The sequence below is a fragment of the Dipodomys spectabilis genome, unplaced genomic scaffold (genome assembly GCF_019054845.1).
Source record: "Dipodomys spectabilis isolate Male_0828 unplaced genomic scaffold, ASM1905484v1 ptg000018l, whole genome shotgun sequence".
Classification (NCBI taxonomy): domain Eukaryota; kingdom Metazoa; phylum Chordata; class Mammalia; order Rodentia; family Heteromyidae; genus Dipodomys; species Dipodomys spectabilis.
In genome coordinates, this window is record NW_024870695.1 from 7,514,142 (window position 1) to 7,540,777 (window position 26,636).

The window sequence follows — 26,636 nt, forward strand, 5'->3', positions numbered from 1 at the left end:
CTAGCTATGTGGTTTGGCTACAGGAACCAAGGATCTTCTGTTCCAGTTAGGAAAAAAGACCCTGCTTCAGACTCCTTATAAAATATCCTCAAGTAGAACTGGTGTCCAGTTCATGAGCATTTTGCTCTGTATACAAGCTAGTATCTCATTCTACCCCCACTTTCTCTACTGATATTCTGGTCTGCCCTATGTAAAGCTTCACAATCTAATCCCCAAAAGCTCTTTGTTGGCCACCTGAAATGTAAGTAACCTCAAAAACTGCCCATAACTCTCCCTACCCTAGCCCAGGCCCTTCTGAATGGAGACAGTGGGTAGCTGGGCCCTGAGCCAGGCATGATTAATGATTGACTTCTTTAATATTTAAACAAAGCTCATCTCCAGCCACTCAGCTTCTAGAGATGGCCTTGTTCAACACACACACCTGCTGCCTGGCTTGTTGCCCTGGGGAGTGAGGACAGGGCAAACAGTACCTTTCCAAACTCTGTGGAGGAGGGGAACACAGAGAGGAAAGTGAGGGAATATTTAGGATATTAGTGATCTAAGACTAAGCCTAAGGAAGAAAGAAGGTTTTGTGTCCCTAACCTTTGTAACCCCTTTTTTTTGCTTGCCTTCTGGCCACAGATGCTACAGCTAATATTTTCAGACTCACCAAGTCTGGATGGAGATTCCAGGGGTTTCTGGGGAGTTTGTACCTGTCAAAGAATAGAAACTCAGGGGAAGCCAGAAATCACGAAGTACCAGGGTGGCAGTTAAGTTGGTTAGTAAAGTGGCCAAAGCCAGCATTCCCTAGATTAAGAATCTGAGCCCAAGCCAAGTGCCAGAGGCTCATGTAGTCTTAGCTACTCAAGAGGCTGAGATCTAAGAATCACAGTTCAAAGCCAGCCCAGGCAGGAAAGTCCGTGAGACTCTTATCTCCAATAAACCACCAGAAAACTGGAAGTGGCACTGCAGCTCAAGTGGTAGAGCCTGAAGAGCTGAGGGAGAGTGCCCAGGCCTAGAGTTCAAGCCCCATGACCAAAAAAAAAAATCTGAGCCCAGAAGTCAGGGCTCAAGGGACAGAGGTCTACTTCCTTAGTCTACCCCGATTTCTACCAAATGTCTTGTATCTGGCTGAGTCCAAGCACTTCCTACTCCATTCCCAGACTCTATAGTTTGATGTCTTTGTCACTTCTATTTTTCAGTGTTGTGATATCCATTATGAACTCTAAGCTCTGTAAGGGCTTGAACACATACCACAAATTATGGCCTTGTGTATGATCTCTAGTCAGTACAGGCTCTGAAGACTTGGATAATGTTTGAAATGAGCAAGTGAAATGAATGAATGACTCAATGCCCAAGACCTTGATCAGAACTCAGCCCTTCATGCACCGAGCATGTGAGAAAAATCATTCTATCTTTCCTCCACAGCCAACCTGCCCTTCTAGACAAGGGGGCAGCCAGGATATCCCTGCCCCTCCAGGAGGTCACACTTGCAGCCTTCTCATCTCCCAGCCACAGTGGCCAACGAGGCCCCCCACCAGACATTGTGGCTCCATATGGCAAAGGCACATCCAGCCCAGGACTCCAAGCCTCTCACCTGGACTCCAGCAAAAGCCTCACTGAGCCTCCTTGGCCATCTCCTTCCCCCCTCCCCCACCATTGTAAATTTTATTTTTTGCCAGAATATTGAATATTTCCTTCAAATGTTTTCAAAGTTCCTTCCAAACGTCTAACTTCTTAAGAACTTGGTTGACCATCCATTAAATCTAGATGTTCAAAATGGCATCGGAGGGTCTTTTTCTACATTTTTCCACTTCTCCAATCACTCAGTGTAGCCTCTCTACAATGACGTCATCCTTGGCCTTTGCCGAAAGTACATGCTCCATTTTGAAAGCTTGCCCTCTGAGGCCTGGCTCCAGGTCTTGGGACCATCTGCAAAACTCCAAGCTTACCAAGATGCCTAGTGAACAGTGGTCCCCTTCTCCCCTCTTCTCCAAGAACCTTCTTTCAATAAACCTCACCCCACCCTCACCTGCCTCTTTTAGTGTGCTCATTTGCAGTCAGAATGCAGACACTTACCAGTGGTCACTTGCCTAATAGATGGTATTACATGTGTTCTTTCAAGTTGTGCCTGTATGCTAAAAGGTCTGATGCTTCTGAAGGAGATGCCTTATTGTGTATTTCTTGTACACGCAATTAGCTACCCTACCTCATTCTCCCAGTACCAGCCTGGACTTGCTTACCACCTGGAATTCAGCAGGAGCCCTGCGGCTCTGCTGGAGGGTACTTGTCCAAAGGGCTAGCGCTGTAGCCTGGCTAGAGCCAGGCACAGAAGTAAGACCCTGGGGAAAATCTTCAGTAAACACTCATAACTCCTTCCGCCTGGGATGGTAAACTCCCCTTCAGTATCAGGAGGGATTCCAAGAAAGGCTAAGGCCACTATTAAGACATAAGCCAAAGCTCCTCAAGAAGCCCAGCTCCATTCTAGACCTAGGATCCCCCCTCCCGCTGCCTGCTAAAATTCAGTGTCCCTCCACTCCCACATTGGTTCCTGCACCAGGACCCCGCCCCGCCTCTTCTTTCAGCACCGCAGCGCGGACAGCTCCCGGGCAAGAGCGGAGGGGGAGGAGGCGGCTGGAGCTGTGGGCGGGGAGGGGAGGAGGGAGCCACGGGCAGGGGAGAACAGAGGCGGGCAGACGGGCAGGCGGGGCTCGGAGCCCGGCGGCCCTCCTCGGGGGCGGCGCCCACCCCAAAGCCAGACGCATCCGAGAATCCTGGACAGACCCAGACGCAGAGAGCCAGGGGCACTGGGCTCCACCAAAAGATGCCTGTTCGCAGGGGCCACGTTGCGCCCCAAAATACTTACCTGGACACCATCATCCGCAAGTTCGAGGGCCAGAGTGAGTGTGTGGGTGTAGGGGAAGGGGCGATCTGGAGTCCGGGTTCGGTGGCAGGAGGGGCCAAGGGCCTAGGACTAACTTTTCATGGGGCAAAGGGAGGTGGGTGCTGATTCTGGAAGCAAAAGCCCTTTTTTCTCTAACATCCGGAGCACCTAACTTTCTCCTCTAAGCTTTCTTCTCTCCGGGAAATGAGGGTCCTACCCCTACACAGAGAACGGTTTTCATGGTGCCCCAAACCTAAGCTTTCGCTTCCTAACCATTCCCCTCTGACTCCAGAAGCTTCCTGGATTTTACCTGGCGAGGTCCTTTGTTCTGACCCTCTTCACTGTTTCCTGGAGGACTTGGACCTAATTCCTACTTCAGTGGCTCTTCCTGCCCTGCTTTTCCAATCACCCCCACACCTGACTCGCCCACTTCTCACAATTCCACTCACTTTCCCTCACCTTCCCCCAAGCTGACCTCCTCCTCCCTCATTCTGGTCCCTTGCTCCTGCATCTAAATCCTCCTCCCTGCTGTCATTAGTTCCTATCATCTTTCTCTCTCAGCTACCCATTCCTGGCTGCCAGGATCTTCCTACTTCTTGCTTCCCACCCAGGTCGTAAGTTCCTGATCGCCAATGCTCAGATGGAGAACTGCGCCATCATTTACTGCAATGACGGCTTCTGCGAACTCTTTGGCTACTCCCGAGTGGAGGTGATGCAGAGGCCTTGCACCTGCGACTTCCTCACAGGCCCCAATACCCCAAGCAGTGCTGTATCCCGCCTGGCCCAAGCCCTCCTGGGAGCTGAGGAGTGTAAGGTGGATATCCTCTACTACCGCAAAGATGGTGAGACACAGTCAGACCTGGGGTTCTACAGGGCAGGCTTTGCCAGGGTGGCCTTGGGGAGGTAGCTGATATAGGGATCAAAGGGCCTGGACAAATTCCATCCCCTCTCTTGGCCTGTTTCCTCATAAGTAAGGGGAAAGCAATGAGGATTGGATGTTCTTGCCTTATGAGGGTTTGGGAGCCAGGCTGAGCCAACAACTGGTCTTATCCTGAGGCAGAGTCTCCTGTTTCACTATCCTTCTTCTGTGTCCCTGGTCTCCTGGCTATCCACTCTGTCACTGTCAGCCCCAGCTGTCAGGCAGCTGGGACGGAAATTAACGTTCCCTCATCTCCGTCTGCTCTGAGGATTAGGGGAGGAGTCACTCCCTCAAGGCCTCTGTGATCAGGCAATGCTCAGGGACTGCTAGCTGGGGAAGAGGGGTAACTAGTTCCAGTTCTTTGGGAAGATTGAGCTCTGGAGTTTTCTGGGACCAGAGGTTCATCCAAATGGTTCTTACTGCCACCTATATGTATGGCAAGCAGAACATAAGCATAGGTCACAGGCTGAGAGCCAAGAGCATGCCAGCCTTTGAGATCTCTGTGGTACTGTACCTCTAGGATCATAAAGTCTCCAACAGATCTAAGGAAGGAAAACTAGCATCAGAATCTGAAGATCCTTGAAAATCACCAGAGTCAATGGCCCCCAAGCTGATTCTGCATCAGGGGCACATTTAAAAAGAAAAACAACAAACAAAAAACACCTTCCCTAGAGAGGGAAATTCTGACTCAGAAGGTATGAAAAAAGCCCAATCAGGCGTATTTGGAAAAAATCTCTCCAGCATTTCTGATTTCCTGCCAAATTTAGGAAACACTAGCTTAGATAAATCCCTTAGTTTCATGAATGCAGAAGGTACTTTCCAGAATCTCTCTGCTAGAACCCTGCTTGAACTGAGGGCTGGAACCCAAGTCTAGAGCTCTCCTTTTGGAGATGTGTGTTCTAAGTTACCCCTAAAGAATAGGAGCACACGCCGGGCGCCGGTGGCTCATGCCATAATCCTAGCTACTCAGGAGGCTGAGATCTGAGGATCAAGGTTCAAAGCCAGCCCAGGCAAGAAAGTCTGTGAGGCTCTTATCGCCAATAAAAACCACTAGAAAACCAGAAGTGGCACTGTGGCTCAAGTGGTAGAGCGCTCGCCTTGAGCTGAAGAGCACAGGGACAGCGCCCAAGCCCAGAGTTCAAGTCCCATGACCAACCAAAAAAGAAAGAAAGAAAGAAAGAAAGGAAGGAAGGAAGAAAGAAAGAAAAGGGCCATACATCTCTCTGTGCCTAGAAGTAGGACTTTGGGGGGACAAAATCCCCAGAAAAGAGAAGGCCCCTGCAAAAACAGCATAATGGCTACCAAAAGTACAGAAAAAGGGCAGGTAACTTTGAGTTGAGACAGAAGGATGCTGAAATACCAAATTCCAAGGACCTGTTTATATGTGTGTGGGACATAAGTGCATGTGGTATGTGTTTGTGTGTGTGTGTATAGGGGCTTCCAGGGGCAGGTCCTGACTATCCCCTTGGCTGCCCACTTCCCCTGCCCACCCCCGCCCCCTCCGAGGAATAGCAGGTAAGAAGTGTTACAAGCAGAAGCAGCAATCAAAGGACTGTCTTAGTTTGGCAGTACTCACAGGGTTAAGGAAGTCAGAATATTTTTAAAAGCTGTGACCTCACCTCTTTGTATCATTGCAAGGAGGAGGTGACAGTCAGGGGAGTGAGAAGGGTCTCAGGGGAACAGGAGTGGGACAGCAGGAAATGGAGGGGAAAGCAATTCCTTTCTGCTCTTCTCTCTGACCCTGGAGCTCTCCTGAGCCCCAGCAAGGAAGGTCTGATCCTAGACTCCTGGAGAGATTGGGCCAGGTCCCCTCAGCACCCTACTAGTGTCTAGGAAAGAAACAGAGTTTAAATCCAGACCTTGGTCCCTGAGATCAGCATTCGGGTTATCAGAACCCTGCCAAGGTCCTCTGGTCATTAAAAGGTACACTGCAAGTTTAGTCTTGGAGGCTAGACATGGGCAAAAATGAAAAGCTATTCACATGTTTGAGGATTCCTGAGTTCCAATCTCCCCCATCCCACCTTTAGTCCTTCCTTGTCCTGTTTCCCAAACGTTTGACCACCTGTACCATCCTGAAATGAGCTTCACACTCAGGAAAAAAAGGGGCTTCCTGGCATGTAGTACCCAAAGGGAAGGATATGGTAAGGAAGGATCTGATGACTTTTGTTCATCTTATTAACCACATTATCCTTTTAAAAAAGTCTATCCACATACTCCATGCAGTTCTGGTGATTTCTTCCCTTCTCAGGTCAATAGCTTCTATTTTACCCCATTCCCTGACTCCAGAGAGATGGAAAGGGGTCCTGAACACACATCAGAAATTTGTAATCCGATTAATACATAATCCTCTTTTCCTCTAAAAGGGTAATCCGTGAAAATGCTCCAACTCAAAATGGAGGGTCTGTGTTTATATATATATATATATACATATATATATATATATATACATATATACATATATATCTTATCATATATATATCCATATTATATAGCTACATAAGGTGATACTGAAGGTCAGGGTTCTTAGTAAGAATTACCCCCATGAGACTGATCTCAGACACCTGTGAGAAGCTAAAGCCCTGTGTTTGCGAGGAAAAGCAAGAGCCTAAAAGAGAAGGAAAGGACTCTGTCCCAGGACTAGAACTGATGAGTGTCTAGAGGGAGGCAGGGAGAGCACTCAGATTCCATAGCTCTACCCCCTGCCCCACTGGGCATTGCCAGAATGCTCAGCCCTGCCTAGCTTTGTCAGATCCTCTATTTCCATGAGCCCAAACCAGAGTCCCCTACCCCTCAGCATAGACTACAAGGGGCCTCTAGCCCCAGCATTGGGTGAGGAGAACAGGGCAAAGATGAGGTCAGGTACCACTGTCTGTCCCCACAAGTGTTCACCTATGAAAGACAGGAGGGCCAGCTGGGGGGCAACTTGTAGTACCACTCCTCTCTGAAGGCTCCAAATGGGGTGTGTATAAAGAATTGGGGGTGGCTCAATTGGCTGAGTACTTGCTTAGCATGTGTAAAGCCATGAAAGGGAGAGACTGAGTGGAGACTAGATGTGAGCCATGCAGGAAAAAGAACATTCCCCAGGGATCAGACAATGCTACTACTCTTAATCAGAGAGGTAGGTGCTTGGAGGAGCCCCTATAGAAGAGAAACAGGCAGAAGCTGTCTTTTCCTCCAGGGACAGGGCAAAGCCACTGAAACACTGTCATTCCTAGACACAACCTAGGGTAATGTACTCATCAACTTCTGCTCAGCCAGACAGTCTCTTACTATGGGCTCAAAGCCACGTTACCCATGGCTTAGGACAGCCAGCCTGGAGTATAGGGAGAGAAAGATGCTCTTGACCCTTCCAAGTTTTCATAGCCTCCTGTCTGGTAGCTAGCATGGGATTGGGCATGGGGTGGCATGCATGAGCACCGCCCCCCATACACACATGCTTCTCAGCCCTTACTGCTATGATGGGCTGACCTTTGGTCCATTCCTAGTCTCAGCTCTCTAACAATACCATCAATGGTTCAGTGCAGGCACTTGAAGACCAAGCTTTGGCAGCCATAGGGGCTGGAGCCCAGCCTTACCCCAGGCTGACAAGCGTCACTATGTAGCACTGTGAGCCTGGAAGTGGCCCAGGCTAGGCAAGCAGCCTCTCGGTGTAGATGTCTCCCCTGGGCCCAGACAGCAGCTGGCAGATGGCTGCCTGGTGCCTGGGAGTCCAGGAATCTGATCTGGGATATTCCTGCTCCCCAGAGAAAAGTGCGAGGGAGGACGGGGGAGGCACAGCTGCACCCGAGCTCTGATTCCATGAGGAAGGGCAGGGGAAATGACCAGAAGAAAGTCTGGGGAAGCATGATTCTAGTGGTTCCTAATGTTGTCATACTCCTGCCAGCTGACCTCCATCCCCTCATTTTTACACACGCATGCTTTCTTTACTCAGTCAACAACACCTGGGACAGGTGAGACATGCCCTCTGGGAGTGCAGCTCCTTCTGATTTGCATGGTCCCTAAGGTCACTATTCCTGAGGATCCTGCCCCATGGACCTGACTTGACACCTGGCCACTAGTTTGAGTTGAGGGATATTCAACACACAAGTGGTGTCTGCCCACAAACTGAGCCCTGATGGGGTACAGCATTTGAGCTGGAATTGTTCCATCTACCAGTGGGGCTGGTGGTGAGACTCTGGAGCAAGGAGAGGACCAAGACAGTGGCCAAAGGTACAGAGGGACCAATAGCTGGATCTCCATCCAGGAGGACAGAGAGGGTGGCACTAAAGGCCTGTGTTGCTTCCACTAGGCCTTTTCCTTCCTTTTTGGCCCCCCAGGACATTATTCTGCCTGCTTTCTCATCCCAGACTCTATCTTGGGACCTCACTCCAATGCTTGCCTCCCAGACAAGGCCCTTCCCTTTTTCCCAAGCCCCTGTCAGGTGAGAGTTTCTCAGAATCTTCAGTTCTCATCTGTAGAATGGGGGAGGGGAGGTCTGTTCTCCAAGGACCTCCTGAAGCCTAATGTGCCAACTGGCTCCATGCCCAGCACTTAGTACACTCCCAACAAGTTCCTTCCAGCAACAGGGAAGTAGGCATCTTTATGGAATGGCAATGTGGGAGCTGAGCCCATGGCTAGCCAGAGTGACACAGGGGTGGAATGCTCCACCTGACCTCCCCGGCTTAATCTACCCCATCTGCTCAGCTTTAATTACAGCAGAAGCAAACCTCGAAGCTAAGCTCTGAGCTGAGAGCCCAGTGTGGACTTGGACCTGATGCTACATTATTTCCTAATGAGCAGCTTAGCTCCTCTCTCCACCTCTGCCCTGTGGGTGGGGCACCTGCTGGCAGCCTCATCCACCCTCTGCCCAATAGCTCTGGTCACTGTCCAGGAGTGGATGCCCTTGACTTCACCTTCATGCAGTTGCTTCCTAGCCAAGAAGGGGGACCCTTCTGCAGGAGGGGACCACTTCAGTGACCACCCTGCTAACTGTGATTTCAGCCTCCAGCTTCCGCTGCCTGGTGGATGTGGTGCCTGTGAAGAATGAGGATGGGGCTGTTATTATGTTCATTCTCAACTTTGAGGACCTGGCCCAGCTCCTGGCCAAAAGCAGCAGCCGTAGCCTAACCCAGCGCCTGCTGTCCCACAACTTCCTGGGCTCCGGTGAGCAAGACAGGCTGTGGGTGGTGGCAGAGGCAACTTGAGGATAGTCAGTGGAACAGTCATTGCCCTGGCTCTGGCTGCTCTGACCCTGGCACCTTGGTTTCAGAGGGCTCTCATGGCAGGTCAGGTGGACAGGCGCCTGGCACCAGAAGGGGAAAATACAAGACAGTCAGCCAGATCCCACAGTTCACGCTCAACTTCGTAGAGTTCAACTTGGAGAAACATCGCTCAGGTTCCACTACAGAGATTGAGATCATCGCTCCACACAAGGTGGTGGAAAGGACACAGAACGTCACTGAGAAGGTCACCCAGGTGAGGGCATTGAAGGGCAGGGGGGCATGGGGTTGTGCTAGGCATCCAGGGTCCCCTCCCAGATGTTGGGCCTCAGCAACTCTAAGGCCTTGGCTAGTAGAGAGATAAGGTTAGCTCCAGCCCCCTAGTGTCTGGTCTGAGCCTTAGGCCTCCTTCCTGCTGGAGTCTGATTCTTTAGATCTGAAGGCTTACCCTGAGACTCAGCTCCTGGAGCCAGGTGAGGCTGGGGTCAGCAGAGCCTGTGAATAATGCCACCTCATAGACCTGGAAATGCTAAGAGGTAGGCTGAGAGGTAGGCAGGCATGCCAGCATGGAGGCCTTCCCAAGGCTCTGCCAATTACAGGGCAGGAGTGGAACAGACAGGATAAGGACCAGACAGAGAGGAGGAGATGCAGGAGAGAAGATGAGAAACTCCAGCTTTGCTCCTGCCCTTTGTCTTTGAGATGGACATAGGATTCTCCCCCATGCCCAGCACAGGTATGGCAAGGTTGGCATTAATAAACATCCTCCTGGGAACTCATCCTTGAGTACCTCACCCCTGCAGCTCCTCCTTGGCTGAGTCCTCTGTCTCAGCTGTACCTTTTCATGGGACTAGATGGCCCAATTAGTCCAGAGGAAAATGCAGTGTTCTGCTTGAGACTCCAGCGATCAGAGTCCTGGCACAGACTCAACCTTGTGATCTTAGGCAAGCCCTCCCCAATTTTCCCCTTGTACCTTTGCTGGGCCTCAGGACAGAAGAGTTTGACTGTTTTCTGAAGACCCATTCAGCATGAAGTAGTGCTAGTCTAAGAGGGAGACAAAGCTCCAGATCATGGAGAGGAACCAAGGGCAAGGCTGAGCAAGGGGATGGGAAGCCTCTCCAGGCCTGTCCCTTCCTCCTGTCTCTTTTTATGTGAAGCACAGTCAGTGCTGGAACTGAGTATGGGGAAGACCATTTCAGTTCCTTACTGAGCATAAGAACCTTAGGGAAGAAAGGAGTCCAGGCTGCAGAGCTGGGCCCTCTGAAGTCAGGCAGCCTGGCCCAGTGACCTAATGCAGGAAGCCCCCCTAGCTCTTCACATAGGGGATTCTAATATTGGTGCTGCTGGTGGCAGTGCCATGATAGGGGAACTACAGATTGGAAGATAGGTAAGTGTGGATAATGCCACGGTGCCTGATCCTTTTCATGCTCACCCCCTAACCTCTCTTGGCTAGCCTGTATCCACTCTAAGTAGAGAGAGGTGCCTGAGGTTTGTGTGTGGGTGGACTGTTCTAACAGAGAAGTCATGTGACCTCAACAGAACTTGAAGGGCCTAGAGGGTTATCATCTGTCTCACCCTGGAACTCCAGGTGACCTTGGGTAGGGCAAGCTTTGCCACAGAAGGACCGCCATCTTGCCTCAGAGGCAGTGGCTGACTAAGGAATTCAGTGTGGTGAGGAGAGGGCTCGGATTCTGGGGTCCTGAAGAGTTTCACATTCTTCTCTCAACAGACTTAGTCCCTCCCCCTTTCTTGACACCCCCCCACACACACACACATTCCCACACAGACAGAAATAGGGAATAGCCTGGCAGAATGGGAGAGATTCAGATGCCCTGGGGGTGGCAGTGGAAGTTGCCACTTGGCATCAGTGACCAAGCTGCCAGGGCTTGTTCAACTACTCCAACTTGGATGCCCACATGACTGTGCAGGGTGAGGGATTGCAGACTCAGAGTTAACTGCCTACTGGAGAATAGCCACTTGGTCAGGGTTGCTATGCAGAGGCAAGATGAAAACCTGTTATCCTGGAGATGAGAGGGAGCTTCCTGGGGAAATGAAGTATGAATGAGGCCTGAAAGTTGAGCAGGAAGATGTCTCCCACGTGGGGTTTTAGGTGTCAGATCAGGACTCCTCTGGTGATCTCTCTCCCTCCCTCCCTCCCTCTCTGCCCCTCTCCCTCTCTTCCTTCCTTCCCTTCTTCCCTCCCTCCTTCCTTCCTTCCTTCCTTCCTTCCTTCCTCCCCTCCCTCCCTCCCTCCCTCCCTCCCTCCTTCCCTGCTATGACCTCATCTGATAACTGATCTGATCTGCAAAGTCAAACCCTAACATTACAGATTTGCTTAAACCAATGTCATCTGTTGGGGACAAGGCATCAAGAGATTGTCAGTCTCTCAGGCTCCATCCTTGCTGGAGGGTCTGAAGTAAGATGAAGGGAACAGGAGGATGAGAAGGAATGACTGTGTGAAACAGCATGTACTGTCTAGAAGCAAATAGATGCATCTTATTTAATCACAGCAATCCCATGCAAGTTTTTTGTCCTTTGTTATCTCATTTTGCAGATGGGAGGAGTGAGGCACTGGAGGTTACAAAACTGCCTGAAGGCACAAATAGCAAATGTTGTACTTGGGAGTCAACCAAGGAGGTCTAGCTTTAAAATTATGTCTGTCCTGATGCCCCAGCTCTTTGATTTCTCATGTTGGACATCTGGGTAGTTATTGGGCTGGGTTCTAAGGCAAAAGGGAAGGGCTCTACCCAAAGTAATACATGTGTATGTGTCAGTACCAAGGTTTGAACTCAGGGCCTAGGCACTATCCCTTAGCTTTTTCATTCAAGGCTGGCACTCTACTGGCACTTGAACCATAGCTCCACTCCTGGCTTTTTGGTGGTTAATTGGAGCTAAGACTCAAGGATTTTACTGCCTGGGCTGACTTTGAACCACAATCCTTCAATCTCAGCCTCTTGAGTAGGTAGGATTATGAGCCACCAGTGTACTGTCAAAAGTAATCATTCTTGTGTAACACAGCTGGGGGGGCGGGCTGGTGGTAAGACCTATCAAGGGCCCAGTTGGTTACTCATACCTCAAATTTGGCTCTTGCCCTGGGACGCTCTGAGAGGTGGCCCTTCTCTTGTCTAGGGCTCTAGGCCCTCAGTAATGAAAAAAATCTATCCTGCGTTTGACCTGCTCCTATCAGGAACTCCAAACTCTGGGAGCCTCTCAAGTCCACCAGAGAGGAATGGCTGAGAAAACTCACTTCCTCCATCCAAGCTTTTCATGCTCCAAAGGTGACCCAGGGCCCAGTCCTACCCACCCCTGGATGATCTGTTTCTGAGGGAGCTGGTAAACTTCAAACTTGGGGTCACTATGGGACAGAGCTGCCTTTTCCTATGTATAACCACTGTCTGCTTTTCTTCCAACATATTTGTCTCTCTAGGAACTTATCTCCTCATATGCCTTTCCATTGTCCCTTCTGTCCTTCACATCCTTTGCCACCTCACTCTCCCATGGCTCCCAGACCTCCCCCTTCCCAGACCTGACTCACCAGCAGTGTCCATCACCATTGATTGCCCATGATCCCCATCCTAGGTCCTGTCTCTGGGTGCAGATGTGCTGCCAGAGTATAAACTACAGGCACCACGTATCCACCGTGGGACCATCTTGCACTATAGCCCCTTCAAGGCCGTGTGGGACTGGCTCATCCTTCTACTGGTCATCTACACAGCTGTCTTCACCCCCTATTCAGCTGCCTTCCTACTCAGTGATCAGGATGAGTCACAGCGCGGTGCATGTGGCTACACCTGCAGCCCACTCACTGTGGTAGATCTCATCGTGGACATCATGTTTGTCGTAGACATTGTCATCAACTTCCGCACCACCTATGTCAACACCAACGATGAGGTGGTCAGCCATCCTCGCCGCATCGCTGTCCACTACTTTAAGGGCTGGTTCCTTATTGACATGGTGGCTGCCATCCCCTTTGACCTGCTTATCTTCCGCACTGGCTCTGATGAGGTAAGCAAATCCCATTCATGCCTGCGGTACAAGCTGTCCCTGTGTCCCAGCCCCAAGGTCTCCCTGTCTTATAGCCCTGGTACAGAGAGATCTTGGCACTGGACACCTCTTCTGAAGCAGGTAGAGGTTAAAAAAAGAAGAAGTGGGGGCGAGGAAGCTCAGATGTCTTTCATCTTCCAGCCTTGGAAAGAAACTAGCTAAGGCTGTGTCTCCAGGCCCATCCCCCCCAAACCGCCCCCCCCCCCCATCTCTCTGAGCAAGCCCCAGTGAGAAGAGCAGCCTGCCAGCAGGTCCTTCTCTGCCCAAGAATCCTGCCCTCTCTGAGATGGGCATTCCTATAGTCCCTGCTTCCTACAAGCTGTACCCTCATGCCTTCTAAACCACTCACCCTGGGGTTAGAAGGAGGAAGTCCTCTCAATACCTGCTGCCACTGTTACAATGAGTGATCTTCTTCCCCATTTCCGTTCCAACCTCTGTGCCCTCCGGCAGTGTCCTTCAGCAATCAGAGCAGCCAGATGGAGTTTCACCACTTGAGCCATGCCCCAGGCTAAGCATTTCTCAGTCCTGCACCATCCTGACACTTGGCACCTCTCTGTACCTCTGCCCATGCTGCCCTGTGCCAGGAAAGTGCCCCTTCCCCTTTTCTCTGCCCGAAGACTTAACCTCATCCTCAAAAACTTACTCAAGTGTCACCTCCTCTAGGAAGTGTCACCTCCGTTGACTTCCCACACATTTAACTAACCTCTTCTTTCCTCTTACTTGCCTTTTCTTTTTCTTCTTTCTTTTCTTTCTTTCTTTCTTGCTTGCTTGCTTGCCTTCTTTCTTTCTTTCTTTTGTCTTGGGGCTTGAACTCTGGGCCTGGGTGCTGTCTCTCAGCTCTTCAGCTCAAGGCTAGCGCTCTACCACTTGAGCCACAGTGCCACTTCCAGCTTTTTCTGTTTATGTGGTGCTGAGAAATCAAACCCAGGGTTTCATGCATGCTAGGCAAGCACTCTACCACTAAGCCATATTCCCAGCCCTTTGCTTGCCTTTTAACAACCAGAACACAGCTCTGTGCTTTAGGCTCCCACTACGTTCCATAGCCAAGTGCCTGGCACTTCCTATAATGTCTGTGGAATGATTCTGTGATTCTACCTAGAAGTGAACAAATATGGGTGGACCTTAGTGTACCCCTCGAGAGCTGACCTTCAGCCCTGTGGATCTTTCCTTGTTCTCTCAGACCACCACATTGATTGGGTTACTGAAGACAGCGAGGCTGCTGCGGCTGGTACGGGTGGCCCGGAAGCTGGACCGCTACTCTGAGTACGGGGCAGCTGTGCTCTTCCTGCTTATGTGCACCTTTGCCCTCATCGCTCACTGGCTGGCCTGCATCTGGTATGCCATTGGCAATGTGGAGAGGCCCTACCTGGAGCCCAAGATTGGCTGGCTGGATAGCCTGGGAGCGCAACTTGGCAAGCATTATAATGGCAGTGACCCAGCCTCAGGCCCCTCGGTACAGGACAAGTATGTCACTGCCCTCTACTTCACCTTCAGCAGTCTTACCAGTGTGGGCTTTGGCAATGTGTCACCCAACACCAACTCTGAAAAGGTCTTCTCCATCTGCGTCATGCTCATTGGCTGTGAGTGCAACCTCATGTGTGCTATGGGTCTTAGCCATGGAATTCTGGTTTTAATTTGGACATAGACATATAACGGTGCATGCAGAGTATATGTGTATACCAGTTAACAGTCCTTACAGTCTATACAGTCCTTACTCTAGGTCAAGCACCAGGACTATCATTGGCAGGGCCCAAAACAAATTGGAAATATAAAGTTCTTGATTAAAAAAAAATTAAGAATTTTGTCAGGTGCTATGGTTTATGCCTGTAATCCAGCTACTCAGAGGGCTGAGACCTGAAGATCATGGTTCAAAGCCAGCAGTAAAATCCTTCAGACTCCTATCTCTAATAAATCACCAAAAAGCCAGAAGTGGAGCTGAGGCTCAAATGTTAGAGCACTAGCCTTGACCAAAAAAGCCCAGGGATCGCACCCAGGCTCTGAATTTAGGCCCCAGGACACACACACACACACACACACACCAAGAAGAATTTTGAAATGGTGACAAGCAGAGAATTAAACGTAGGCTCTTAGCACAGGCTTGAAGCTTGAGTCCTGCCAGCCACTCTTTCCAGCATTTTACAAAAGCCTACAGTTCATTCTCTTAGGAGCCCAGTTTCCAGAGCAGGAACCAAAGGTGCTACCTTGCCAGGGGACTCACAGTTAGGAAGTCTCCAATCCCAGCTGCTGGCTCCCAGGCTGTGTTGCTCTCAGCCCCTGCAGAGAGCTGCCTGCTTCCCATGACACCGGGTTTAAGAAGCTCAGAGACTGTGTGGAATTTTACACAGAAGTTGTCATGTTCAGAGTATTTAAAGATGTGAAAGCCCAGAAAAACAAAAACAAAAACTAAAAAAAAAAAAAAAGAAAGAAAAATTGGGTGAAAACAAAAAAACAAAAGTTTTCCCTTGCATTATATTTTTACACCTTGAAAGCAGTAATAAATCTGAACTTAAAAACTAAAATGTCCTAGTTCTTTCCTAGAAGGAGTTTGGAGTCTGGGCCTGGGCAGATGCCAGGAGGCATAGATAGGGCAGAGAGGCATTGAGCTGGGCCTTTCTGATTTGCCCTGGACAGAGGGGATCCTTCCCAGGGGGCTGCTAAGGAAAAGGGGGGCCTGGAGGAGCAGTGTGGCAGCTCACAGCCCGCATGCCCCGCCCCCAGCCCTCATGTATGCCAGCATCTTCGGCAATGTGTCTGCCATCATCCAGCGCCTGTACTCTGGCACCGCTCGCTACCACACGCAGATGCTGCGCGTCAAGGAATTCATCCGCTTCCACCAGATCCCTAACCCGCTTCGCCAGCGCCTCGAAGAATATTTCCAGCACGCCTGGTCTTACACCAATGGCATCGACATGAATGCGGTGAGCCCAGATTGCGTACAGGGGTGAGGTAGGCAATCCAGGAGGGAGCAATGATGTCCTGCAGGTATTGGGCATCCCCAGCCCCTGCCTAGGTCACATCTGGCTAGATTCATGGTGTCTCCCGCTCCCCACAGGTGCTGAAGGGCTTCCCCGAGTGTCTTCAGGCCGACATCTGCCTGCACCTGCACCGTGCGCTGCTGCAGCACTGTCCAGCCTTCCGCGGCGCCAGCAAGGGCTGCTTGCGCGCACTTGCGGTCAAGTTCAAGACCGCGCATGCACCGCCCGGGGACACACTGGTGCACCTGGGCGATGTGCTTTCCACCCTCTATTTTATCTCCCGTGGCTCCATCGAGATCCTGCGAGACGACGTGGTCGTGGCCATTCTAGGTAGGTAGGGGTTGGGGTGGACTAGGCTTGGTACTGGGGGATTTAAGACTAGAGATGCCTTTCCAAGGCCATCTTCTTCCTAGTGAGGATGGTGGCACCTGTTATTGACCAGCCATGTGCTGAGATAGAGTATTATGTGTTTTGGAGAGCTTTATATCCAGCTCACCAAATTCTTAACATGATCTTGTTTCCTGATAGAGAAGTTGAAGCCATGCTAGTTAGTGGTCAAAAATGGATTTCCAGGATCAGACTCAGGAACCCAAGCATACGTCTTCCTACCTTCTTCTGCCCTTGGAGAATTCAGGGTAACAAGCCAAAGGTCTATCTTGGGTAGAGAGCCTCATCCTGTGCAGCTGCAGGCACAGCTGGATGCTTTGATGGAAGGCTATAGGAACTGCACAGAGGACACACTTTCATCTTGAACATCCTCTGCCAGTTACCTGTGGTGTGACCTTGGGTGAGTCACTCTACCCAAGTATCACAGGATCCTCTCCTCCAGCCTCATCTCCCTGTGACTTTATTTTTTTAATGTTTTATTTTGTATTATTATCTAGAAGTAGTTGTGCAAAGGAGTTGCTACTTAACAGAGCAGTTTTTGAACACAATATATGTTGGTCACTGTCACTCCTTTCAACAAGCTCACCCATCCCTCCCCTACCCACATTTTCCCTCATTCTTCTTTTCTTGTGACTTTGGCTTGACCTCCAGTCTCCCATCTAATGACCTAGTTCTCCTCCAACCCCTCCAGCCTACTCTCAGTTGGTGGTCACCTAGTGCCAGTCACCCACCAGCTCCTTGTTCCCAGGTCCTGTTTCCACCTGTGCTACAGGATGGATCCCCAGAATTCTGTTCCAGCTTTAATCACTCCTTAGTCTGAAATCTCATTCCAAGGCTGTGGGCATGGCTCAAGTGGAACATCCTGAGTTCAAATTTCAGTACTACAAAAAATAAAGAAAGAAAAAGAAAAAGAAAGGGATAAAAAAAAAGAGAAGAAAAGGGAAAAGGGGAGTGAAGGGAAAGGAAGGAAAGAGAAAGAAACAGAATAAAAAAGAGGGCTGGGAAGGTGGCTCAGTGGTAGAGTGCTTGCCTTGCATGCATGAGGCCCTGGGTTCAATTCCTCAGCACCACATAAGCAAAAAGAAAAAAGCCGGAAGTGGCGCTGTGGCTCAAGTGGTAGAGCACTAGCCTTAAGCTGAAGAGCTGAGGGACAGTGCCCAGGCCCAGAGTTCAGGCCCCACGACTGGACCCCCCAAAAAAAAAAGAAAGAAAGAAAAAGAAAAGAAAAGCAGCCGGGTATCGGTGGCTCATGCCTGTAATCCTAGCTACTCAAGAGGCTGAAATCTGAGTATCGTGGTTCAAAGCCAGCCTGGGCAGAAAAGTCCCTGAGACTCTTTTTTTGTTTTTTGGTTTTTTTTGGGGGGGGGGGGTGTCTGGTCATGGGGCCTGAACTCTGGGCCTGGGTGCTGTCCCTCAGCTCTTCAGCTCAAGGCTAGCACTCTACCACTTGAGCCACAACGCCACCTCCGGCTTTTTTCTTTTTTTTTTGCTTATGTGGTACTGAGGAATCAAACCCAGGGCCTCAGGCATGCAAGGCAAGCGCTCTACCACTGAGCCACCTTCCCAGCCTCCCTGAGATTCTTATCTCCAATAAACCACCAAAAATGGGAAGTGGCATTATGGCTCAAGTGATAGAGTGCTCACCTTGAGCTGAAGAGCTCAGGGACAGCGCTGTTCAAGCCCCACGACCAACAAACAAACAAAACAAAAAAAAAAGAAAAGCATTCTATTCCTTCCTTGTCTGATATCCACCTTAATATTACAGAAGTAGACCAAACTCAACCTCTCCCAACTTGAAACCATTGCTTACCCTTAAAAACTGTGAACCATTTACCCATCACCTGGCCTAAAATCAACCAGGAGACTTTCCTCCCTTCCTGTCTTCCACCCACCATCCAGAAAGCCAAGATCACTTTATGTCCTTGTTAATACTTTTCTCATATCAGTCTCTTTACCCTTCCCTGGATCTGATCCTCATTCTTTCTTCCTGGGCAGGTGTCAGGAGTATTTTTCTCAAGGCCTTTTTTTTTTTTTTGGGGGGGGGGTCCGGTTGTGGGGACTGAACTCTGGGCCTGGGTGCTGTCCCTCAGCTCTTCAGCTCAAGGCTAGCGCTCTACCACTTGAGCCACAGCACCACTTCCGGCTTTTTTCTTTTTGCTTATGTGGTGCTGAGGAATTGAACCCAGGGCCTCAGGCATGCAAGGCAAGCGCTCTACCACTGAGCCACCTTCCCAGCCCCTTCTCAAGGCCTTTTATCTCTTCTACCCCATTGTAATCCTTCTTACCAGTTACCTGAGATATACATTACCTAGCTGCATACACTCCTGTCCTGCTCAAAATCTTTTGATGCTCCTTATAGGCAGTGGGACAAATGTAAACACTTGTGTATGGCATGTCCATTCTAGCTAATACAGCTACCCTGAGTCCTGGAACCCTCTCCCAGGAGCTTTGTGCTCCAGCCATACAACTACTCATTTTCTAAATCCATTATGTCCCACCCTCTCCTTGCCTTGAACATACTGCCAGTCTGTTTCCAGTGCCCACCCTGCACCTGTCTGAGAGACTCCAGTCATTTCTCCAAGCTAAGCTCAAAGATTTTGTGGATTTCTCTCTGAGGCCTTCCCTTACTCCTAGCCTGTCTTACAAATGCCACCCACATGGAAGGGATAATCATTATTAATAATTAAGAAGCTAGTCTGATTTAACTTTCAGGTAGAGACATGAAATCTTTTCATTATGGCCTGGGTGGAAATAGACATTTAGATCTTAACCTTTCATCCACCTTCTTGAAGACTAGCACATTATTACAATGCCCAGATTTCAAGCTTCAGCATTTCATGTATGGCTCTGGCCAGTCCTCTCTCTAACCTTCAGTTCCATCCTCTGCAGGTGCCCTAAGATCCTCTTCTTTTGTTCTCCATCCATCCTTATGCTGTGTGCTAAACTATTAGCACTATGCGTGATGTTGTCAGGTTGGGTGGGTCAGACTTTCTGGGAGTCTACCTCACTCCTGAGCTGCCCTCCCTGCTCTACACTGGACCATGTAGTTCTGACCACATGCTGTTTCTTCTGCCCTGATCATCTTTCTTCTGGGGGCCCAGTTCTCTTTGGTTCTCTCAGAAGTTCACTTCCTCTGTAAACACCTCTCTATGCTAACCACCACTGGTAGAAGGAGCCCCTCCCTCCTCCATGGGCTTCCCTTGTTCTGAGGCCTCATGGAGCATTCTATAAATTTCTTGGCCACTTATGTGCCTGTCTTGTGGTACAGGCTCAATTGAGGGGCTCCTTGTAGAAGAGACAGCCTCTTGTTCATGTTTGTATGTTCATGTGACCAGTGTGGTGCCTGGCACCAAGGAGGCTCAACACCCTTGCCAGCTACCCTGAATGTTCACCCCATGTCCACTTGGTGGCCTCTATCCCTCCCAGTATCTTGTATTATCTGGTTCTAACATCTCTGGCTTTTCAGAGTACTTTCTTCTTTATTTCCTCCCTTTTCTTTTGCCACACTGGGGGTTGAACCCAATGCCTCGTGCACTTTTGTTGTTGGTGGTGGTGGTTGTGGGACTTGAACTCTGGGTGTGGGTGCTGTTCCTGAGCTCTTCAGCTCAAGGCAAGCACTCTACCACTTGAGCCACAGCACCACTTCCAGTTTTCTGGTGGTTAATTGGAGATAAGAGTCTCATAGACTTTCCTGCTTGGGCTGGCTTTGAACTGTGATTCTCAGATCTCAGCCTCCTGAGTAGTTAGGATTACAGGCATGAGCCACCAGCACCTGGTGACTCATGTACTTTCTTGAGCATCAATCTATGGCCCAATAGAGCAAGCAAGGAGACATGGTTGCACCCATTTTAGAGATGAAGGTGCTGGGGCTAAACATAAGCAGTGACTTCTAGGGGCTTTAATAGGGAGCAGGAAAACAAACAGAAATGTGGGGCCTGGTCTTGGTTCCTTATTCCCTTCTCCATATCACCAGCAGGTCAAGAAAAGCAGGAGGAGATTGAGCAAGTGCCTGTAGTATTCCTCACTGCCCACTGCTTCCTGGGCAGGAGTGGGAGCAGTGCTGAACAGCATTGACAGAAGGGGGAGATTCTGGTGGATGGGGCTCTAAGAAATGTGGAGGCAGCAAGAGAACCCACATATTCAGGACAGAAGTGACTCTGAGGAGTTGCCTGTGGAGCTCAATGGACAGGGGAAATACACCTCCTTGTTGTCCTCCCCTAGACAGCCAAAACATCCAGCTCTGTCTCCAGACCCTAAACCTAACCCCTGACCCAGCAGGATCAGTGATATAGGCGAAAGGCAATGGTTCCCTATAAGGGAGCTTGGTAGGACCACCTCTTCTCTGATTGGCAGGTAAGAATGACATCTTTGGAGAGCCAGTTAGCCTCCACGCCCGGCCAGGCAAGTCCAGTGCTGATGTGAGAGCCCTGACCTACTGTGACCTACACAAGATCCAGCGGGCAGACCTGCTGGAGGTACTGGACATGTATCCTGCCTTTGCAGACAGCTTCTGGAGTAAGCTAGAGGTCACCTTCAACCTGCGGGACGTGAGTCTGGGCCTGTGGACTGAGGTGGGGGGAAGGCTCTAGACAGCTAGTGATGGGTGACACCCAGACAGCCAGCTGAGGGCTTGGCCTGCTTAGCCTAAGGACTCATTTGACTACTGCCCTTCCTTTCAACCCATCCCACATCCTTTGTCAGGATTTCTGTGCCTACCATGGCCAACATAACACTACTACAACAATGGCTGCCATTTATTGAGCAGTCACTATGTGCTGCCTACCAAGCATTTTTACATTATCTTCTTTAGTTTTGTCCTTGCATATAGTATTACTATCTCTATGTATAAGATGAGGAAACTGAGGGTTACAGTGAACAAATAAATTTTGGCCAAAGCCATACAGCTAGTAAATGTCAGAGCCAAATTATGAGTTCAAACCCATCCAATTCCAAAGCTTAAACTTTCTTATCACTTTGCACCAAACTGAAAAGGAAGATGTCTGCATAATAAAGACTCGTGGAGTCTGGCATTGGAGGGTGAAGAAGAGACAAAATGCACTCTCCTCTCAAGCTTATCACTCAGTGGAGAGAATCACAGCACCTCAGGAGAAATAAAAAGCCACTCACTTAAATAAACAAAGGACTCACAAGAGTGTACAAGAGAAACCCAATTTCTGAGTAGCTCTAGCTTGGGCAGGGGCTCCAAGGATGTCCAGAGGGATTGTAAGAGTCTACAGTCAGCTAATGGAGAGAAGGAAGAGGATTGCCTATCAGGAGTAGAGTGGCTAAGGCCAGGCACTGAGCCTTGGCCCTGCCTTTCCCCGTTGCCTCTTCTCCTCAGCCTCAGAAGGAGGATTCTGGTGGCCCAGACTAGTGACCAGTTTCTGAGAGTAGATTTCCTTGCTGTGATGACCCTTTCCACATTGTCCCCTCTTCTGCTCTTCCTTCCCCACCCAACTTCACAGAAGACATCCAATAAGCACTCTGCTTTGTTGGCTTAGCTACTGGGAGCTATCAGATGGCCCAAGAGCTCAGTGGTTGGACATCAGGGCAGGAAGGATGTGGTTTCCATGGCCTGGGTTAACTGTAACCTAAGGTGCCCTTCAAATCTCATGGTGCCCTGTGGGGACCAGGGGGAAGGGAAAACAGCCAAGGATACAGCTGAGAACATCACGGGAGTGGATTGGAGATTTCGGACCCAGTATCCCCAGAGGAGACTTCCTTCTGGCCCAGCACTAAAACATTTGCAAAATAAGGTGCTGGAAGAGCAGCTCTTCTGTCATTTTACCCATTTGCAAAAGAAGGTGCTAGAAGAGCCGCTCTTCTGTCATTTTACCCACAAATCTTGCTATTCACAGCACCTCTCCAAATACCTTGGTAGAGGTCTCCACACAGTCACACAGTGCAAGACTTTTGTTTCTAAACCTCTTCCGTTGCCAGACCCCCTCTTAGGGGACAACCTGCAGGAAGCTGTCCAGAATTTCATTGGTGTGGCCAGCTACCTATTATTACTTGTTGTCACAAGGGCCACAGGGCAGGAGTGGGGACAAGGAGGAACAAAGAGGCCCTGTCCCAGCTTTGGTCCTTGTTACTGATCTTGTTCCCCACAAGGCAGATGGGGGTCTCCAGTCATCACCCCGACAGGTCCCAGGGAATCAAGACCATCAAGGCTTCTTCCTCAATGACACCCAATCAGGTGAGCACAACTAGCCCCTGCCCAGAACTCCTGTCCCTCTGAGTTCTCTCCATGTTGCCTCCCATTCCGAGAGACCTTTCCAGTCCCTCCATGGTCAGGGAGAATCCAGTCCATTGTCCCCCTTCTGTGACCTAATGATCTGTGTCCTCTGAGCCACAAAGAGATGATTTGCTGGTTCTCAGGTGCTACTCCTAGGGTTGAAAACTGGCCAGACCCATGAGGTTCCAAAGCAAGGCACCTGGAGACCCCTCAGGTTTCAGATCTCTGGGCAATAAATCCATGCTTAGAACTTTCTAGCCCCCAAAACTTCCCCTGAAAGATGCAGCCCCAAATTCTGAAACAGGGCTATCATTTTTCTGATTCCTGAAAAGCCAGACCATCACAGGGGCAGGAACTTTTGCTCCAAGGGACCCAGATAAGGAAAGCCATTTCTTCACATTGTGTTCCTAAGGCAGGAAGGGAGAGAGAGAGCACAGGCTGTAGACCTAGCTAGATGGAGCAGAGGTGTACCCTTCCCTCTGCAGGTGCAGCTCCTTCCTTGAGTATTTCAGATGCATCTGGCCTCTGGCCTGAATTGCTACAACAAATACCCCCAAGCCCTCCAAACTTGCAGCGGGACCCAGACTGCTGGCCTCGGGAACTAGGCTCCAGGATAGAGCAGCTCCAGGCCCAGATGAACAGGTGGGTAACTCCCCTCTCCCCTTGGGGCAAGCTGCAAAGGATCAACCTAGCAGCAGGCTAGATGTGGTTGCCCCTCTTGATAGTTCAGGGGCACCCCTGGGTGCTGAGTGGGTATTTGAGGAGAAGGACCATTTAGCATGTGTTTCCCTTATGTATGTCAATAAAGGTAATTCCTTGGATGGCTTCCCCCAGAAAGGTCTAAAAGGTGCCAAGGAAGTCTCCCTCCCCCGCAATCCTTGAACTCTAGGCCTGGGCACTGTCCCTGAGCTTTTGTGCTCAAGGCTAGTGCGCTACCACTTAAGCCACAGCTTCACTTCTGGCTTCTTGTGGTTAATTGGAAAGAAGAGTTTCACAGACTTTCATGCCTGAGCTAGCTTCAATTTGTGATCCTCAGATCTTAGCCTCCTGAGTAGCTAAGACCAAGGAAGCTTCTTGGGGAAGGGACACATCCATATGTAGAAACAAAATTCATGGAGCTTTGGAAAGGGGGTGTGCCCGGACTGTGGAGGCAGAGTGAGGGACAGTGAGCAGGACAGTCCTAGGACAGCTAGGACATGGGCTAGCTACTTAACAGCTCTGAGCTTCAGTTTGCTATTTCATGAAATGGGCACAGTTAGCCTGGTCACTGTCATCAGAGTTAGGAATGTGCTAAGGGGGAAATTTGGACAGGTTACCAAGTTGAGAGCTGCCCTCAAAACCTGAGCTGCTTTTAGAACCCTAATTCTGACCATGGCGGGGGGCTGGGGGGCTTCTGTCTGGCAGGCTGGAGTCCCGCATGTCCTCAGATCTCAGCCGCATCCTGCAGCTGCTTCAGCAGCCCATGTCAAAGGGCCATACCAGCTATGTCCTGAGAGCCCCTGCCTCCAGTGACATGGTCTTGTTTCCTAAAGCTTCTGCAACTCAGAGTCCAGGGCCTGGGTGGCCTCCAGACCACCTGCCTCTTGTACAGGTAAGAGGTGAGAGGGTGCTCAAGGCCTTCCCTAGGAGTAGCTGCTTTATTCCCTTCTCCCGGCTCCCATCCCCACTGCTGTAATTTCATCTCAATGTGGCATCAGGCTCAGAGCCTCTGTGGCTATTTTGCTTCTGCTGTTCTCCTTTATGGTCTGAGTCAGGATGTTAGGGTAGCCTAGTGGCAGAGCTCTGATTTGCATGACAGATCTCACAGCTGGATGAAGGGCAACAGGCCTTGAGGTGTGGGAAGAGTAAGCAGAGCTCTTGGCTGTTTCTTCCCTGTGGTTGGGGTAGTTTAACTCCTAACCTGGCCTGAGGACTCTTCACACAATGGTGCCTCCTTCTTCTTACCTCTTCCAGACCCGAAGCTATGGTGATTTGGACAAATGGAGGCTGAAGCACAGAAATTCCTCCCCTGGTACATCTCATCTGGCTGTGGCAAAAGACAAAACTCTGACCTCATCCTCAGATCAGGAACTGCCTGAGGAGATTTTGTCACCCCTGGCCCCACCCCTGTGTTCCCCAGAAGTACAAGGATTCATCTATGGTCCCCGCTTTCCTTCCCTCCCTGAACATCTTGGCTCTGTTCCCAAACAGTTGGAGTTCCAGAGACATGGCTCAGATCCTGGCTTCACTAGGAGTTAGGGCTACTGGACCCCAAGATAAAAGCTATTAGAAGTAATGATATTGAGAGAGGCCGCTCCCAAAATGGGTTTCCAAAACACATTTTTCCTAGAGTAATTACAGAGCCAGGTGACCCAGAATAGCTCAGGTGAAGAAGCACAGGACCTTGCCCAGCTTTTTCTGGGTTCCTTGTAGACAACAAGCCTGGCTGAGAGTCAGAGAGCTGAGGATGGAGAGGCGAAAGAAAGAAGAGGCTTTCTGTCTTCCTTATGAGAGTTGTTCAGGGCAGGGGACTCCTAGCTTTGAACCAGCCACTGCCTCAATACCCACTGTGAAGTCCCAGGGTTGGCTAGATCTTTCTCCACCAACCACAACTTGATGGTAGGTGTCCATGGTGGACAAGGGAGGACGCAGCTTCAGCCCTTAGCCCCTCCACCCCTGGTAGTTCCATGACAATTTCTTGGTATTTTGAGGGCAGTGGAGTGTCACACAGCTAATAAAGTCTGGATATTTCACATTGGGCTGGCTGTGAGACTTTTCTGATGGTTGTTGGATCCATGAGTATGCTGTAGCCGTCTACAAGCACCTCTTGCTAAAAGCTGGGTATGGCTGTCCCCTCTACCATACCCAGCCTGTTGGGAGCTCCCCTGGAATACTAGGCAGTCTAGGGTAAAGGAAAGCAGAGATGATGGCTTGGTGGCCACAAGGAATTGTGACAAAAGTTGACAATTACACAGGATCCTGTGAGGCACCATCCTGACTGCTTTGCAGTGATTCCAAGGATTCAGCATTATTATCCACCTGTTAGAGATGTGGGATCAGTATCAGAGAAAGAACTTTCCAAGTGGTGCTGTAGCTCAAGTGGTAGAGTGCTTGTCTTGAGCTGAAGAGCTGAGGGACAGTGCCCAAGCCCAGAGTTCAAGCCCCATGACCAACCAAAAAAAAAAAACTTTCCAGAGCATGAAGGGTCTTGTAGGGATTCTGGTGTTCTGTTATCTTGATAGGGTATTGGGTATGTGTGTGTTCAGTTTGTGAAAATGTGGACTTCCATGTGAAAATTATACTTCAATTAAAACACACACACACACACACACACACACACACACACACACACACACACACATACACATGCACACAATGGGAAAAGAACATAAGTTCAACCTAGACTGTGTAGCTAGAAAACATGTACACAGTTAATCAGTCGACTAGAAAAGGCTGTTTGCCCAAAAGTACCCTGTCACCGATCTTCTAAGTCTTTTTATTTTTTTGCTCCAAAATTTCCTAAAATAATTTTTTGGAAACATGCATCTATCCCTCTCACATTTTTAAGCTGACATTTTAAATATTTCATTCATAACTTTAAATAGTTGTCAAGTTCCAGCTACTTGGGAGAAGGATGGAGGTTGGAGGAAGTTAGTGAGATCCTCTCTCAATCAATAAGCCAAGTATGGAGATGTGTGTCTGCCATGCCAGCCATGCGGGATGCCGTAAATAGGAGGATTGCAGTCTGAGGTAGATCAGAGCAAAAACAGGAGAAATAAACCAAAAAAGAGGGTAGTATGGCACAAATGGAAGACTACCTGCTTATCAAGCTTAAAAAAAGTTGCAGCGGGGCGCTGGTGGCTCACACCTGTAATCCTAGCTACTCAGGAGGCTGAGATCTGAGGATCGAGGTTCAAAGCCGGCCCGGGCAGGAAAGACTGTGAGACTCCTATCTCCAATAAACCACCAGAAAACCGGAAGTGGCGCTGTAGCTCAAGTGGTAGAGCACTAGCCTTGAGCTGAAGAGCTGAGGGACAGC

At 49.8% G+C, this 26,636-nt stretch overlaps 1 protein-coding gene across 1 annotated transcript; it reads left to right on the forward strand.

Moving 5' to 3' along the window:
* The first annotated feature begins 2,803 nt into the window (after positions 1-2,803).
* On the forward strand, positions 2,804-24,856 carry Kcnh6 (potassium voltage-gated channel subfamily H member 6). Its single transcript, XM_042674003.1, has 13 exons — positions 2,804-2,879; positions 3,475-3,705; positions 8,763-8,924; positions 9,031-9,236; positions 12,557-12,982; positions 14,202-14,601; positions 15,740-15,939; positions 16,074-16,326; positions 20,737-20,930; positions 22,495-22,579; positions 23,104-23,260; positions 24,023-24,209; positions 24,572-24,856. The coding sequence occupies exons 1-13, from the start codon at positions 2,804-2,806 to the stop codon at positions 24,854-24,856; spliced, it is 2,862 nt and encodes a 953-aa protein (XP_042529937.1).
* The last annotated feature ends 1,780 nt before the right edge of the window (positions 24,857-26,636 follow it).